This window comes from Seriola lalandi, unplaced genomic scaffold (assembly GCF_002814215.2).
Source record: "Seriola lalandi dorsalis isolate HSWRI2012SDOR001 ecotype SW California unplaced genomic scaffold, Sedor1 jcf7180002055008, whole genome shotgun sequence".
NCBI lineage: Eukaryota > Metazoa > Chordata > Actinopteri > Carangiformes > Carangidae > Seriola > Seriola lalandi.
In genome coordinates this window covers 1,793,128-1,812,285 of record NW_019525551.1, presented here as the reverse complement: position 1 = coordinate 1,812,285, position 19,158 = coordinate 1,793,128, and the positions used below count along the sequence as shown (strand labels likewise).

Genomic DNA, 19,158 nt, shown 5'->3' with positions numbered 1-19,158 from the left:
TTTGTTCAAATGGATTCTGTTATCACTATAACTTTTGGAAAAAGACCAAACAAACAAAATCAACAGGAAACGGCGTACCAGTCAACTACTAAAGTACTAAAGATGTGTTTTTTCTCTGCCATAAATCAGATCTACAATAAAAGTAAAATTACTAACACTAGTTCTGCTCTGGTTGAGTTCATAGTGAAATAAAGTGGAGCACAATAAATCTGCTTGTCACACAACCAATAGTTATTGGTTTGAATGTTACTTATTAAACTGAGTGGTAGTGTGTGTGTGTGTGTGTGTGTAGCTGTAGTTCCAGAGTGACACACAGATCTGCGTTCTTTCAGCCACCAACATAGAAACGACAATTACAGAGCAGGAAACCAGAGAGAGAGAGGAGGGAGAAAAGAAGAGAGAGCGTCCTCTATCTGTTCTGTTGGACTGAATTATTCATGTGTCTGTGCTGTACATACACTATTTAAAGTTTGAACTGATCTGGTAAAAACCCCAGCAACACTTGTAATATCAAAAATAACTTCACTGTTAAAGCAATATGTTTCAGTGTGTGGTCTTCATCAGGGTCATCCCTGAGCCCAGTCCTGAACCACACACACAGCATGCTCTCACATGCACCCCAAATGATACACTGATACGTTTTAGTTTTTAAATCTCATCACTTTTTCTACGTTTACTCCTGGCATCCAGTACTCCAGAGTTTGAGCCCTAAACAGAGACTTTTGCAAATCATGAAAACTGAGACTTTTAGAAACACAGACAACCACGTTTACCTCCTCAGTGGGTCTGATCAGTCACAATGTCACACTGATTTGTCTCGTTCCTATCACATGACCTTTTTCAAGAAAATGAGCGAGAAAATGCCCAATGTTGGTGAATGGTCATGTGACATGCATTTTCAGGTGTGTTAGTATGGACGGAGATTATTTGTGATACGGAACTAAAATGCTCGTTTTCATTTGAAATGGAAAAGTATCATTGCGGACATAGAGAGCATCGGCAAAGAGACTGACACAGCAGGGCTGGTAAAAACCATAAGGCCCACTTGTTCTGGACTGTCCAACTATAAAGGGTTTTGTTGGGTGGTGCATGTAAATAGTACACCACCGGGAGTGAAAATCAATCAGTAATAAAAAAATGTAGCTAAGTTAATGATAGCTAGTTAAATCTACCTTTCTATGTTTTCTCTTTCTCTTCTTTCTCTCTCTCCTCCTCTCTCCTCGGTGTGTTACAGTAACATGTTATCAGAAGCAACAGGAATGTTGGATAGCACTATGAGAATAAGACGTCCAGGTTGAGAAAAGAAAATCCTCTCAGTTATTTCAGCCCAGGATAGGTAAAGTAAAGAACCCTTTGTGTTGTCCGTCCAAAACTCTGAGATATATAGCACACATACACTTAAAATATTTCAGCTAATATAGCAGTGGCTGTGAATACACATTTCCCAGATACCTGGCCCCGACACCAGCTACCTTTCTGTCCCCTGCTGCCAGTGTTTCCTCTTTTCTCCCGCCTACCCTCCACCCAACGAGGTTCAGTTACAGTATGACCAACAGCTATGCAAACAACTCCAAACACAGACACACCCTGTGGTTAATGTAATCTATATAAATGTTAGCTGTGCATATTTGTTCCTGGAACTGAGATGGTATTCAGTCTCTTCAGTGTGATAAACCCATAATGCTTCAGCAATATAAAAAAGGGGCATGTTTAATAGCAGTAGTGCACTCGACTAAGGACGTCAGTGGACTCATTGAACCTCTGGTTTAAGTACAGTGTTATATATAGTGTTATACAAGCTTTGTAAAACTTGGAGGTCATGGTGAGAGATTGCTGAATCTTAAACCATCTTGGAGACTCTTCAAACAAAATCATAGGTCATCTGAGTAAATAACAATTAGGGTGATCAGCAGATACGCTCTTTCCTGCTGCACTGTATTAACAGGACTGAATCTACCCACTACAGTAAATCTATTATCGAAAGAGCTTAGGATCCAACAGACTGTGTGTAAGAGAGAAGCGAGGTCAGTGTGATGTTTAAACCATATAGAGAGGAAACTCTGGAAACCATCTTCATGATGTCACTCTTTACCTTATCTCACTGCACCTGCACCTTCAGTTCAAGTGTGCTAGGCTAGCTAGCACTATTTTATTTGAAGTGTTGATCCATAAGAAGATACCAAAGAACCAGACCCAAAAAACCATCTCAGTGTAGTTTCATATCTCCTCTCTCAGGCTTCTCTCTGGAGCTCTAGTGACAACAGGTCAGTGAGCCAATCAGTAGAGAGGAGGCTCTGAGCCTTTTATCTGATTGGCTGATTGTTTATTGAGTGATGCAATAAAAATATAGAAGATTTCAGGTAAAAACACTCAGAGAAAGCAAATCATGCAAGGTTGGATGGTGGGTGCAGGTGGGCAGGGCTCGGTGACTGCTTTGTTGTAACATCACAAAGTTCCAGAAGTCATGATGGTTGGTTTTAAGGCTCAGTTTCTGAATATAGGCTGTGTGCATTTCTCTGTGGACTGAGGCTTTGATACTTTCACAGTGTTAATATAGAACCTAGACCTGATCTATAATCAAACTACACATGGACAGAGACCTTTATACTATATGAGATCTTTAAATTTAAAAGACTTAGACTGGGCATGTTGTAAGGCTCTTAAAACAGTCACTATGCAGAGGGACTAAAGACAGTGACATAGGATGCCAGCCCTAAGTTTTGCAGTTATACTATGGGAATACAAAGCAACACCAGAGAATCAATAAATAAAAAAAAAGAAACATTTCCATTGAATTTCTTATGTTTGTCAGCCTGGTAAGACAGTTCAGTCATTATCTACCATAACACCATGACAAAGGTGCAGTGTGACAGCAGTGTGAAGAGTGTGTCAGTGTATTGTTACCGTTGAGCAGGGTTGAGAGCAACAGCCCTGGGCTGGTCCAAGTCCATCCAAAACAGGACCTTCCTAGATGTGCCATCTAGGTTGGCCACTTCAATCCGATTGGTCTCTGAGTCTGTCCAGTATAGCTTCCTACCCAGCCAGTCACAGGCCAGTCCATCAGGACTGTCCAGTCCTGATACTACCACAGTCTGGCCGGTTCCCAGTGCCTCTTTAAGGGCTGCAACCACAAAACATACACAGTATGAAACAGTGACCAGAGGGAGAAAGCATTCTTCAAACACGCAGCTTCCAAAGCCACAGTCACTGTTGCTTCACCAAGCAGGAGAATAAACACCGAGACAGTGTGGAGTCTTACAGTTGGATGACTGATTCCAGTGGGTCTGTTTGATGGCCTCCTCACTGACATCTGTCCAAAATATAAGGCCCTCTGCGTACAGGAAGTCCACCGCTGCTGCATCCTCGAGGTCACTAACAACAATGGCCGACTCACCCCGCACACCCTCCGCATCTACCAATCGTACGTCACGCCGGTTGGCAAAGAGGAGGAGAGGCGAGCCTGGAGAGGAGAAGAGAGCATGTTCAAAACATTAAAAACTTCTTACAGACACCAAAATGATGGAAACACATGTTCACCCTCATACAACTGAGGAACTGCAGAACCTCACATTGCTGAACGCTGTTATTGATCAAGAGTATGAAAAGTTAAACCCAGCTGCAGCCAGCTGACCGCCTGTCTGTCCAACAATATGACCGTGGTTTGACTCTGGATAATAACTGTTTATTCAAAATGATGCTTCAATTGAATAGGCTACACCAATTGCAGCACATCAGTCCTCTGAAAGAATTTAACTTAATCAAATTTCTCTGGCTTTAGCAACAACTGAAAAAGCTTTAAACTATAAGAGGAATGAACTGACAACCTTAAATTACGAGACGTTTTTGTAATCTCTAGAATATTTCTATTTATCTTTTAGAGACAGAATGGTATAAGTGAAGTTTTGGAAAATTTGGCACAATTTCTACTGTTTTCTGCAAAACAAAGAGGCTCTTCACTTAAACAGGGAACCTGATGGTGTCTTCGCTATACTCTAACTGGATAATGTCTTATGTTTAATTTCTTTATTTACCACAAGGGTCTAGAAATTATATTATTCAGATAATGTGGCTTTTTAATTTTGTTTTTCTTGAAAATAATTACATAGATTTTATTCCATTCATTTTGTTTGGAATAGAAACCTGCAAACAAGCTGTCCGTCTGCCTGCCTGCCTGTCTGTCAGGGGGGCACCAAACTAAAAGTACATAGCATGCATCCCCACGCTATACCCACTGCAAATCTGATTTACACGGATTAATATTTAATTAATGGCTATGCACTTTGTTGATGTTGCAGTAACAAGTGAATTTGAATTTGTGTGGAATTTTAACTTCTACACCCCCACAGTGCCACACGTCATGGTCACGCTCACAGCACGTCACCAAACAACCTTTGGCTAAATAAAAACCTGTTAGCACCAGACAGGACTGCTACTAATGGAACAATGTCCAACCACGAGTAGTCATACACATAAAACCATAAAATGTTATTACCATCTGGCAACAATCTGCAGAGGCCACTGACAGGAAAGACGACCAGGACAAGATCAGGAGGATTCTGTCTGTGTGCACCAACAAGTTTCAAATGAGTCTTTATGAGCTTCATGCACTTGCAGATACAAATCACAAGTTGGCTGACATACTGTGTGTATGACACGTTTGTTTATTAATGATATATAATAATGTCGTTTAACGTTTTAAACCTAGAGCCTGTACAAGCTGTATTTGTGTATGTGTTGTAACTCTATGTCTGCGTGTAAGTGCAGCTCAGTGCTCCCACTGTTGGAGGCAGTCGCTGTCACAGCAGCTGACACACTGCCTCTGGGGAAGCTTTGTGGTTTGGGGCTGGCAGGGTGGCAGACCTGCTACGCTGTGGTTTGGCACAACCCTGCCTACTGTAATCCCACAGCATCTAGTCACACTGCCTCTGTCAGTGTGGACGCTGGCCCAAACAAGAGACATTACATTATAATTATTTGAAGTAATTTATGACTGATACCAGTGTGAATTTGACCTTTGAACTGATCCGTTTACAGTCAAGACAAACATGCTTTTATGACCACAACTACGTTTCCTGCTCTCCATGCACCAAGTCAGTCACCCATCCAGTCTTTGTGTGTCCTCTATTTGTCTATTCTTTTGTTTTATAATATTTTGGTGGTGTAATATAGTTAACAGCTGGGACTCAAACACATACTGAAAAGGTGCCTGGATTTTATCCTCTTTGAGTCAGAGAGTCTTCAAATGACACAGATGAAATTCAAACCTCTGTGGGTGTAAGTTTGAACTGAAACGGGAACCAGTGTGTAAACTACTAAAACAACACACGGGTCTATGTGAAGCTGATAGCTGTTTCTAAATCTGCGTTCCTCTCTGTACTCTTGTGACACGTCATCAGTCTCAGACTGAACAGAAGTACTGTTTCAATTCAAAGTCCATATCTACCCAAGTACGGATCAAATATCTTGAAGTGTTCTCATAGAATGTAAAAAAAAGTAGCAATAGTGACCATAGGACTGTTTTCATATTACTTCATTAAGTTTTGATGTTTTTTCCATTAAGATTTCAAACCAAATAACGCCTATTTGCTCAGGCATGTTCGGAGAGGTGAGGACCGTCCTGCCGGGTGACATCATGGTCATATCAGCAGCGCCGTGTCTGTAGTGTTTTGATTTATGACAAATTGAAGATGAAATGTGATCTGATGAGTTGAAATATAATAATTGTTGCTGTCCGTTAGTGTGAGAAGATGAAGCTGAATAAATACATGATCTGTTAGACAGTTTAACCACAGCGCTGCCTCTGTGAGCTTCTGTGTACAAATATACCAACACATTTCAATAAAAATAAATATATATAAATGAAAATGAACAGAGGCAGAGTGGGCCATATTAAATTTCATTAGATAATATATATTACAGATCGGATAAAGGGCTGGGCGTTATGGCCAAAACTGTTATCACGATAATCGATAACGATATTTATCACAATAAATGCCACATCGTTATTTCTTTCAGGTTTAAAGGCTGGTTTTTGCTCCTGAGTGAAAGTTGTCAGTCAATTGTGGTTTTAAACTGTTCTATTTAGTCAGAACATGACAAACACATGCCAACAAGCAAAACATTTAAAAACTCACAAGGTACATTCAAAATATGATAAAATATGCATGATTAAAATCAAAATCCTTTTCAGTCCTTTTTACTCAACAAACTTAAATAGAAAATGAAGTTCTGCAGTGTGATACAGCACACATGTAACATGATCAGACTGCAAAATAAATTAAAAAAAAAAAATAGACAAAGAAGATTTGCACTGGGTACTGACCAGTCCAGTAACACTCGTTTGGAGTTTCTTACTTTCTGTGTGTTGTTTAAATGATGAACAGGTTTGTGGTGTTGCCTGTCTTTGATTGAATGTGTCTCTGGCACAGTTTGCAGTGCACATTGATCTGTTTTTTTGTCGGGCTGTAAATAGCCAGAATATCTCCAAGCTACTGAGGTTGAGCGGCCTCTCTTGTGGACGATATCTTCGTCCTCCGAGCTGCGTTCTGCTTTTTCTGCGGTGTCGCTTATTTCACCTTATTTGCTTACTCCGCTCCGACTTCAAGCCTGTCGGCCGCTGCGTGCGTCTGTAAATAATGTGACGTGCTGGCCTGCATTTATGTCTCTCACCCTGCATCTTAACCTGCGCAATGCAGACCTCTATTCCTGCAACATGATTGGCTGTTTGTGCTTCATTTGTGGGCGTGTTATAACCATGGAAATTAATCATACTGAACATTTATCAAACATTTTTTATGTTTCTATCGAGGAAAATAATTTTGCAATAATTATTGCTATGGTTTTATCGCCCAGCCCTAATTGGATATGAAGTGTATATTTTACTACACTCTGTCAATCTGTTTTTCTGTCTGATGGGGGAGATTTTAGTTTAGATGAATTAGTCACAGTACAGTCAGGTACAGATGTGTTGAAGTGTAACCTGTGCTGAGCTGAGCTGCTGATAGTAGGAAGAACACTGCTGTTCAAACTGTAAATAATCCTCTGCCCTCAGGGGTCTGGACTTCTGAGTTGAACTTGTGAAGTTGTAACTCCCAAGTGTGTGAGTCTGAACCTGGCGTTCTCTGTATTGAGAAACGGCTCTTGTCATTAGCTTTCACCACTGACCCCTGATCATGATTAGACCAAAATAGTCACGTGACACACACAGTTGGAAGACAACAGTATAGGTGTAATGTTTACTATTTATATAGAGCTCACCGTAACTTTAAATAGAATAATAATGTTGATTTCTGGTATTTTGATCGTTGACATTTGTATCGCAGTCTCCGACTCAGGTTCAGAATCGATACGTCTCAATTAACTCATGACAAATGACTAATCTTTGGGTATTTAACGCAAGTTGCATCACATTTCTCAGACTACAGTGCTGCACTGACTGACAGACCCTTTAAACAAACCACCTCGGGTGAACTGTATCAAATCTGTGATTTTTACTTGACATTACATTATTCACAGCACTTGCATGCGTGAACGAAAATACGGGACAAATTGCGTCCCGTATTGATTCAAATCCACCGAGTACTGAGAAAAGTACTAGAAGCATTTTATTTTCAAATACGGGATGATCCCATATTATATGGGACGGGTGGCAACCCTATCACCTGTTTTAAAGAGCCACAAAATCAGGTCGCCTCCTCCCTCTGCAGGCAGAAAATCCAGCGCGTTCATAATGTTCTTCTTTGGCAATTTCAGATGGCTCTGCCTGATGCACGGATTACAATACAGCGGAGTACAGCCGCAGTTATAAACGTCATATCTACCGAGTACCAGGAAAACAAGTACTAGAATTTTGTGAGGAGGCGGCACAGAGGCGGCCGCCTCCCAATTCTCTATGCAGGAAAAACCTGCGTGTATGGCTGGCACACACAAAAAAAGATGGTTTATTGTAAATGAAATATCTGTTGGACAAAGCAAGTCATCTGATGACATCACCATCACCTCTGGGAAGTTTTCTGATGTAAAATGGACCAAACAATAATTGAGAAAATAATCTCAATATATACATTAATAATGATTAATCAGATTAATGTTAATATCAAAATATTCCTGTTAAACTATCTAGCTACCTTACTACACAGGAACCACGAGGTAAGCTTCCCTCCTTGAAGCTGAATTACACTACAACTGTAGTATCAGTAACATACCTGCAGCTATAACACACTGACCAACAGGCTCATCCATCAACACAGAGACAAATGTAGATCAAAATAAAAGACAGAAACCGAGAGACATACAGGTGACCTCTGACCTGACAGACCCTCCAGTGAGGATCAGTGCTGCTGGCTAACCTCCTCCTTTCCTGTAGACTGAGAGGAGAAGTCCAGACTGCTGCAACCAAACGCTCCTCTCACACATAGAACACACAGCATTATAAAAACATTGAGTTTCCTGTAGAATATTCTACATACAGAATATTCTTCTATTATTTTATCTGAAATTGCTAATAGAAATAGCTGATAGCTAGGGCGTCGTGTGGTGTAGTGCTCTAAGCAGGCGCTCCATGTGTAGAGGCTACCGTCCTCGCTGCAGCTGGCCCCGGTTCGAGTCCCGCATCGGACGGCCTTTACTGCATGTCATTCCCCCTCTCTGCCTCCCCATTTCCTGTCTCTCTACTCTACTGTCCTGTCCAATAAAGGCATAAAAAGCCCAAAAAAATATACTTTAAAAAAAAGAAATAGCTGATAGCTAATTTCCTCATTCATGACAATTGTAGGGGGGTGGATTGTTACATAAATCACCTGTTTACATTTTATTAAGGCTTAAAGATGTACATAATTGACGGTGTGGCCACTTTGCGTGACAGGGGTGATTGCCACAAACCAGCATGCACTGAAGTATAAGCTTGGCACACGCCCCACCTCTTTGTCTATTTTTTGATTAGCTGGGAGTTAGGGGCGGAATCAGACACTGCCAAGATGGCAACAGTGGAGCAGCTCACTCTGAGTTTTAAAAGCGCTCTTCAGACACCTGTGGGTGATGTCACAGAGGATACATCCATCTTTATTCACAGACTATGATTACAACCTACTACATCCACGGTATCGCTTCCAGATATTCAGTTTATTGCCATGAGACACAGATGACCATCAATCTTCACGATTAAGAAGCTGGAACAAGTGGATGTGAAACATCTTTGTTTGGAAACTGACAATTAATTGATTGTTGAAATATTTTCTGATTATTTTTAGTCAATTAACTGACTGATTAACTAATAGTTTCAACTAGACAATATAAGGGAGGGGTCAACCATGAGACAGAGAGCCTACAGAGATCTGAAACTGGTTTATGAGTGAAGTGTGAGGAAACGCAGCTGCAGACTGGAGTGTGAATATAAGCAGATATTAACATGAGCCAGCACTCTCACACGTCACATGTGTGTGTGCAGCGCCAGTGAGCCACCACACACAACACCTGGAACACCTGAGTGGAATCAGTGTTATCGCACCTGAGTCAGACCAGGTCAAATGTTCTCATGACAGAGATTCATTCTAACAGTTCACCAAAGACACACTATGATTTTCTTTATAAACACAGACCTGAAGAACATCCTCTTCACAGGCTGTGAGCTCTCAAGCTTGGCTCATTAACAATTATCATAATGACTTATTATTCCATCCAACACTGAAACACATAAACAGTTTATCCCCAATAAAATGTTATAAACATTAATTATTAGTTTCTCAGCTCAACCAACAGTTCTTATAATGAAAAAGCACAAATAATGTGTAATATGTGTCTGAGGACAAATGACATCACTGCACCTGGTGTTGTATGGATGATAGATCTGTATGTGATTGTGTGTTTGTGCATGTGTGTGTATGTGTGTGTGTGTGTGTGTGTGTGTGTGTGTGTGTGTGTGTGTGTGTGTGTGTGCACGCAACATAACACAAAAGACCAGACCAAAAGACTACGTTTCAGTTAGTCAGTGGGATTAACAATCAAAGTGTGAGGGGGGGAGATGTGGCTTGTGTGTGTGTGTGTGTGTGTGTGTGTGTGTGTGTGTGCGTGTGGTGGAAGGAGGTCATACTGAGATGGCAGATTGAAAAGAAAAAAGGGTCCCAAAAGAAGTTTCTGAAGTGTAGACAATGCACTACTGCACCCCTTTCTGTGCACACACATGCAGACACACATACACACACGCATGTACACCCGCACATACACTTGGTTTCGTTGCTTTACATCTTATCAGAGCCCATCTTTACACAGTGTGTGTGTGTGTGTGTGTGTGTGTGTGCGCCTGTGTGTGTGTGTGTGTGTGTGTGTGTGTGTGTGAAGGGTTGGAAGGAAGGAAGAGATTTTCTTCACACCTCCCCAGTTGGGAACAGAAAAATGTGTGTGATGAGCGTGGGGAGCATAGTTATGCAGTGTGTGTGTGTGTGCATCTGCGTGTGTGTGTCTGTCTGTTTGTGTGTGCACATCTTGCTATGGCTGTGAGGACTTTTTGTCTGGTCCTCAAAACTTCATAGGTTCTCTGTTTGAGAGCCAGGACTTGGTTTCAGGTTTAGGACTAGACTTGAACTGGGTTTAGGTGTGTTATTTATTTGCTAGTGTTGGGGTTAAGGGAATGGGGGCGAGGGAATGCATTATGTCAATGACGGGTCCCCATGAATGTAGTAAAACAAGGATGTGTGAGTGTGTGTGCATGCATGTGTGACGGGACCCCAGAGAAATCAAGGTAGACTGCCACAGACTTCCTCTCTCTCTCTCTCCCCTCAGCTCCTTCTTTCCTATTTCTCCCCCTCTTCCCCCCCCTTCATCTTTTGTCTCCTCCCCCACTTCTCCCCCTCTCCTCTTTTCTCTTTTCGCTTTCTTCTCTCTGCAATGTCTATTTCATTCCCCTCTCTGTCCTCCCGTTTTCCCGTCTCTCCTCCCTCCATCAGACTTGTCTGAAATCCAAACAGCAGACCCTCCTCGAGTTTCACACCAGAGCAACACAAACAGGAAAAGATATCAATCTCTTCCTTACATTCCTCCTCAGCGCTGTCACCAAATCTCTTCTCCGTACCTTCAGCCCCTCACGGTTCCCTTCTAGCCCCTAACTCTTTTCCTTTCTCTACTGCCAGTCGCTCACAAACTCATCCATTGGCTCAAATAAAAATTTGTCATTGTTGTTATTTGTTCCACTTCATAAAAAATGAGTGCATTTCCTAATGAATGAATGAAGCATTGAATGTAGCTGCTCTGTTGTCCAAGTCACAGGAGCTGATGAGGGAAAAATGTGTCACAACACACCATAAATGAGGCGTAGTGGTGCTACAGAGACATCTACAGATCATATTCTCCAGAAGCAAGGGAACATGTTTGTTTGGTACAGACCCAGAATAAAAATCACATCATCACCATTTTTATATTTTTTTCAGTGAAAATGAAATGCAAATATTATTGTTCCCACTAAAATCATGATTCAATATTGATGATTCGTCACGACTCAATATCTGTCAAAATAATCTGGATATATGTATATATAAGTATGATGCAAGTATATATTCTAGTATTCCTGAAGTGGTGAAAGGTTTTCTACTTCACTGTCTATGGGAGTGTCCGAAGATTCAAAACTTATATAGGATATTTGGACCAAAATCCCTTTAAGTGTCCAACTGTGTGCTTGGAATATATCTGAAAGACTTTATACAAACACAGAGAATGTGGATAAAGGAGCTTTCAGACTGTGTCAATCCAAAGACTAACGTACATTACATTACATTACATATACATATACATTGTATATGTATATGTGTGTGTATATATATATATATATATATATATATATATATATATATATTCAGGTTGTTAGTCAAAGAAGATAAAGCACATGAAGTAAGACAAGATGAATGAGATACCACCATCCAGCCACAGTGATACTAGTGAATAAAAAACGTGAATGACAAAAAAACAGCAGGAGGCATTTGAGCAACGAGCAACAAGCAACGAGCAACGACGAGCTGTATCTTTTAATACTCTCAACAACCATGTTCTGCAAGGTGAAGTGCTCTTTGCCCATCCCTCTTCACAACATATCACACAGTTAAAAACACAGCAACAGTGACAAACAACTCCCCATCTTGTCTTGGATCCCTGTCCACCTACACTGGTTGACTACATTCCTGCCATGGAATGGATGGATTCAGGTAAATGGACTAGTTTGGGTTGTGTTTACCTTCATTGTTGGATGTTCAAAGCCATAAGAAAAAATGGTGGTAAATTTGTCAAATAATGACAAATCATGACCATGTGAAAGTTTATTCCTCCACATAGTTTGAGCAAACTCCTTCTACTGATGGAGAAGTCTCCCAGTACAGAATATCTTATCAAAGAGTAAGTTAACGTTCAGTGTTAAAGGTCCATAAAGTCTAAAGGTAGATTTCCATGTGTAGTTTGATTATAAAGCAGGTTTAGGTTTTATATTAATACTGTGGAAGTATCAAAGCCTCAGTCCACAGAAAAATGCACACAGCCTGTATTCAGAAACTGAGCCTTAAAACCAGCCGTCAGGACTTCTGGGACTTTAGCGGCATTTTCACCAAAAGAACTAAAAATTATTACTTGACATTACATTATTCACAGCACATTGAGGACATGACATGAACGAAAATACGGGACAAATTGCGTCCTGTATATGTTCAAGGATGCAGCAGTTTATTTCAAATACAGGATGATCTTGCATTATACGTTACAGATGGCAACCTAGGCCACTCCGGTTGATGCAGTCCTTTCACAGTGTGGAAAATGTGATTGCTCGCTCACTGCGGACTTTTAAACATTGCGGGTGAAATTAAATGCAGCGAGGACTCGACCAGTCAAAATGTTCAGCACTGCAGACCACACCCCCCAAAGTTCCTGAACCTTTGGGGTCGATCAATTACCCAAGACCTAAATTTTGACCCTGGTTCTTGCGGTGGAAATGGCATAGTTCCTCAAAAGGTTCCTGGTTCCTGCAGTGGAAACGCGCATAGTTCCTCAAAAGGTTCCTGGGGAAAGTTCCTGCGGTGGAAAAGTGGCTTTTGTGATGTCACAACAAAGCAGGCACTGCTTTCAGCTGTCCCAACCCCGCCCACATGGACCTACCAGTGTTTATATAAAATCTTCTACATTTTTATTTCATCACTCAGAAAACAAGACAGGCTCAGAGCCTCCTCTCTTCTGATTGGCTCACTGACCTGTTGTCACTAGGGCTCCAGAGAGAAGCCTGGGAGGGGAGATGTGAAACTACACTGAGATGGTGTTTGGTTCTTAAAACCACAAATATATCTTCTTATGGATCAACACTTCAAATAAAACACAGCAGAAGAGGGAAATATGGGTCTTTAAGTTGCAATACTTAACCCTTTTAAAAACGTTATGCTAAAGGCACATTTCAGTTGGCACTTAATGTAAGTGTGAAGATTCACCACAGAACCCTAGTTAAAATACAAAAATTCAGTCACCATCCAGTAAGTTAGAGTCTAGTTCTTAGAATCCAGATCCCGCTCTTGTCTAGTGTCTGAGAAAACGAGAAAAATCCCCAATCCCCCAATCCCCTGTCACAGTTCAGCAAAGATGGTTCTTCATTTAAATACATATCGTATTCAGTATATGATCCTGTCACAATATTAGCAGTAAATTCAATCTTATGTTCAGAAAGGGCCAGTTTCCTGCCCCATGAACAACACTTTCTTTACTGATACACAATCCCTTTAAGTTACTTCTACACTTCTATAGAAAGCCAAAGTAAAACCAGAACTTCCAGATTCTGTTTGTGAAGCAAGAAAACCTAATTCATAATGCCACTGATATTTTTAATAGTAAAATTCAGCCTTGGAACAGAGACTTTAACAGTATGCTGTGTGGATCACTTTTATTGTCTAGGTAAGTTTTTTGAACAACAATCTAACATGATTGTTTTAATTTAGTATTTGAGCTTTTTAGCAGCCTTTAATAAACCCAATTTCCCATAATCCCTGAACCCTCACAGACTAAACATTTTGACATAGAAGTCAGTCCAGGAGCTAGATGAAAAGTTACTTAATAGGAGATTTTGTACATTTTCTGGATATGGAGGAAACCAAATTATAACGACGTAAGAACCAGTGGCTTGCAGACGTCCAGTGTCCGACCAACAGCATCAGAGAAACACTGATTTATAAAGTGAAACTGCTTTCTTCAGTGTTTTTACTGGTTATAATCAGCTGGTCTGTTTGTTGTGGGGAGGAGAAGGTAAAAACCTCCTGAACAACTGACACTGAAGGAATTCAACACAGGATAAGCTGATGGCAATGGTGGTGAAGACAACAACTCCCATGATCCCTTACTACTTCACAGCATCACAAAACCCCTCTTTTGTCATTGTTTTGATTGAGAGACCCCTAGAGGCAGAAGTTACTGACTGTGTGTTTTTAAATGAGAGTGTGTCCAGACTTTTCTATAACAGTTCCTAGAGTGTATAAATCTGTGTTTCAGTGCATGCGGGGAAAATTGAGGTTTACAAAACGTTACAAAACTTTGTGCCCTAAAACAAATTGTGACACAGAAGGCCAAATGACCTTGCCCCTAAAATGACGAAATTCCTGGCCTGGCTGACAGTAAAGAAAACTTGAACCTGAACTTGTTTTTGTCAGACGAAATCATGCACAGGCACAGCACCTTGGAAATGAAATGTAGTATATTATGATAAAAAATTAAATCAGTATGGTATACTTGTTGGTTGTACTTGTATACTTGTTCTGCTGTGTTGAGGACAGAAACAGAAAGGGTCTAAATGTTAAGTGTGGATGTAGCCGATGATACAGATGTTTAACCTGTTTATTATGCTGTTTATGTTTTCACTGTGGACAGAGATCTCTACAGAAACCACCTGGAAATGGCAGTGTTGCTTTGACAGTAGTCTAGAGACAGTATTAGAGTCTCTCACATATGTAAAAACATTGCTATATGCTGAGTGATACAACAGTCTGTCAGCACATACACATACACACACACACACACACACACACACACACAGGTGTGATGTTTGCCTGGCAGTGTGCTGACACTACTGTGGTGTTTTTGGCCCGTGTGTGTGAAGTGTGTGTACATGCTGTCACCTCAGTGCCAAACGAAGGAAATCATCCTCACTCCTTCATGACTAACCAGAGCCAATCACCTCCTCACCCCAGCAAAAGACTGGGACTCAAACATACTTTAAGTCACACTTCAGCACTAACATATTTCTGTATCTCACTGCCAGTCAACATACTAACAGTCATGTGCCTTATGTGCAAAATGAACTTGTGCTTGAGTAATGTATATATATATATTGTTTATGAAGCGTTTGTAAATCCTCCTTTGTATTGACCATTGACCTTGATAAAGTCAGAATGATTAGTGAAATGGTTTGACTGGTGTAATAGTTAAAGTTATATTAATGAAGGTATGTTGTTGTATTTATATATTTTTGCCTGTTATTGGTCATGATGTAGTTCTAAGTTACAATACACAACCCTACCAAGTAATTTGATTGGACAAGAGTCATTCCATGAGTGCTGATATAGAGTATAACATCACTGGGACTTTTAATTACAATTATCATTCACTTCACCATTAATCAGCGTTACATTAGCGGCCATTATCTAGCTCATAGAACTGTTGTATAAAAGTAATATCACACTCTAGGTTGTGGTGTTGTACTGAATATCAGCATGGCTGTCATTCGCTCACAGGCTTAATCACAGCCGTGCTGATATTCAGCTGATATTCACTGTTCTGTAACAAGTCACATTTTACTCCTTCAGAATTTTGCATTCTGTAAGTAGCGGACATTCTGTAAATTCTACATGTACACAATCTATCATTAATCTAGACCGTAACCACTCATATCAGATATTTCTTCAGTTTCAAACGGAAGTAAAAAAAAAACAAACAAAAAAAAAACATCTGTGGTTGTTCTGAAAAACATAAAGATCAATATATCCATATTTGAAGTTAATGAGACTTTGAGACACAGATAAAAGGACTGTGTGGGCTCAACCATGACACTTGTTCAGATTAACTTCATTGAAATCCCCCTTAAGTATAGTTCACCTAATCCGCACAAACAAACTGAAGCAACCTACAACAAAAATATAAATAAATAAGTGTGGTGCCTTTGTAATGAAAAGAAAATATATTTCTAACACTGTGAGGAAAGAATTGTGTAAGATATTATGGAATACTGTGTGAAGAGCTACAACTTGCACTGCAAGTGTTGTGGTGCTACAGACGCCTCGGTCTGCAAATCATATTCTCCAGACGTAAAGGAACATAATTGTTTGGTACAAGAGCAACAACAATCACATCATCATCATCGTTTTTAAGTTTTTTCAGTTAAAAGTACACAATGTCTGCCCAAATAATTTCAATATGCTTTTTTCTGCATAACGTGCACCCCTAATTTACACCACAGAGAAAACTCTACAACGTCAAGGTCAAGTCTACATTTTATGTTTTTGTTTTTTTTTTACTTTAATTGTGTGAGCCAGTCTTCATCACTACAGCCTGTTGTACATCTCATTGTTTTATGTCATAATTTCTACCAGTTAATCATTCCATAATCAACAGTTTCAGCTGTTAAGAATTTAACCAGTACACAATGACACCTCAGTGTGATTGCAGTTCTGACCTTTGGAACTAAACCGTCATGTTTAACTGGTTTAGTGAGGACGTTATCAGGAAGCAGACTCAGAAAAATGCTTGCGATAAAAATATATATATATGAGTGGACAGGTCAGGTTACGTCAGGTCAAGTCAGGTGAGGTGGGTCAAACTGACCTTTGAAGACAGAATAAAGACTGGAAGTGCAACCTCCACTCTGCGTCACTGTAACCATCATTTTCCTATGAAAGCTAGTGTTGTGCACCATCACTGATACTGTAGTTATATGAGATAGCTGTTAAAGGGAAAAGGTTATGTCTCCCATGAAAGTGTTAATTCTCATCAGTAAATCTGGATTTGGGGTTAAGACCTGGATCTTCTACTGGAGTTCTAAGTGAGTGTCCACTGTTCTGTAGAAATGGTCTGAGGTGGGTTTTGTCATGGACTCCCATACCTTCAGATGTGAAGCGTTAGTTTTAAGATGCAGGCGGACTAATGGGAGCTGGTCTTCAGACCTGACAGAGAGGCTTGCTGAGTGAGCTAAGCTCCGCCTTTGACTGGGCAGATTCAGGCGATTAAATAAGACCGCAAATCAGGCAGTGGAGAAAGTAAGGCGCATAAAGACATTGATCCACAGGCTGAGAGTCTTTAACGAGTCCAGCAGCCTTTTCTTTTCCAAATAAACACTCTGGCTTCTTTTCCACATTGAAGCGGTCTGCCTGACACCCGACACCGAGCAGGAATGGCTGGAGCTGCCGAGGCCCGAGAAAACAGCCCAGGCTGACTCCAAACTTAATTTCTGCCCCAAAGCATAAACTCATAAACCCCACCGGCTCTACACCGCGGCAGGTCGGTGTAGTTACACCGGGTTTATCCACAGTGCGTCGCACACACCGACGCAAAGTTTCGACACTTTCACTGCAGCTACTGTGTTGTTGTACCCTTGGGACATAAAAACTTCAACTTTCAGACAAGCAATCAGAGCTATTGTTGCAGTCGGTCTGAGTGTGGGGGACGTTAGAGGGAGCGAAGCCCCACACACAGCCGGAGCTCACCGCGGTAACTACTATGTTCTTATCGTTTCTCGTCCCGGTGGCTCCAGTCGTTGTTCCCTAAGGATCCATGTTGTGAACAAAAAGTCAACGTACCGTGAACCACCGACAGCAGGCAACTCCTCAGCAGCAACACCGCCAGCAGACCGCCCATTTCAAGTCTTCTGCGCTTTAAACCCATAACTCCCGCTCCATGTTCGGCTATTTACTCCTTAATTAAGTTGTACCGAGGTCCACTTCTCGTGTCCACATAAGGGCCTGTGTCCCGCTGTACGACTAGATGTGTGGCTGCATGCGTGTGTGTATGTGTGTGTATGTGTGTGTGTGTGTGTGTGTGTGTGCTTCTCCGTGTCCTTCTCTGTCGACTACACTTTTTTCCCAGTTAAGGCGCTCGCGCTACTTTATACTTTGGACTGTCGAGCTCGCGCACGGAGAGAAAGGGCAGGACGTGGTGTGACGTCATCCAACACGAGGCACCAAGATTTTTTTTTCAATTTCCCTAATTTGACTTTTATTATTTAGTATTTCGGCCACATTTAGTGAAAAAAATCTTAAATTACGAGGATAAAGTCATAATACTACCAGATTATCAGAATAAAGTTGTAATATTACGAGAATAACCTTTTAATTTTGAGAATAAAATCATAATCAATCTTTTTTTTGTTATATATAAGTACTTAAATTGTACATATAATATTATTTATGTTTTTTAAGTACTTTTAAGTTTAGTACTGTCGTTTTGCAGTTTTTCTTTCTTTTTACACTGTGGGACTAATAAAGGAATATCTTATAATATTTCAAGAAAAAAAGTCACAATATTAGGAGAAAAAAAACAGGAATATTCAGGAATATTACAAACAACCAATCAAACAGCCGAAAGGACAGTCAGTGCCAGCCTGAGCTGCTTCTGGCAGCTGCTGTTTGTCCGTCTAACAATAGAATAGACTCGGTTTCTTCACAATCTTTTCAGTGTCCTGATGCTGATGCAGATGATGCTGATGCAGATGAGCCAAAACATACTGTGAGTAGAACTTCAGTAGGACTTCACGGGATGCTTCACGTTCCTCATTTTAAAGCTTCTGATATTTCCTCTCTAAAACAACATGCAACCTCAAATTACAATTCACATCATAATATGACTTTTTTCTTGTAAAATTATGATTTTATTCTCAAAATTATCATAATTTCAGATTTTTTTTTTCTTCAATGTGGCCCAAATAGTCCATCGTAGACTTTCGTGTTAATGTCATTCTGACGTGTTTTGTCTACAAACATGTAATAGAGGCTTATCGAGACAGATTATACTTTAGTATCCTGACTTACAAACAGGCTGCTTCCAATAATCAACAAGGAAAAAAGCAAATCACCAGTAAATAAACTGTAGTTATTGATTTTTTATAGGTTTGGTTTCAGGATTTATCATATATCAATCTAAAAAATATCCCATCGAGATGAAGCTGGT

The 19,158-nt window shown here is 40.4% G+C and overlaps 1 protein-coding gene across 1 annotated transcript in view; it reads right to left on the bottom strand.

The window, feature by feature from the left end:
- The window catches only part of lrp5 (low density lipoprotein receptor-related protein 5), a 76,953-nt gene extending 58,870 nt beyond the window's left edge, over window positions 1-18,083 (bottom strand). The window contains exons 1-3 of the mRNA XM_023397356.2: window positions 17,793-18,083; window positions 3,260-3,460; window positions 2,905-3,121 (exon numbers count right to left, since the gene is read on the bottom strand). Coding sequence (XP_023253124.1) covers window positions 2,905-3,121; window positions 3,260-3,460; window positions 17,793-17,877 — 503 coding nt within the window. The 5' untranslated portion in view covers window positions 17,878-18,083. The remainder of the gene's footprint in view (window positions 1-2,904; window positions 3,122-3,259; window positions 3,461-17,792) is intronic.
- Window positions 18,084-19,158: the final 1,075 nt, after the last annotated feature.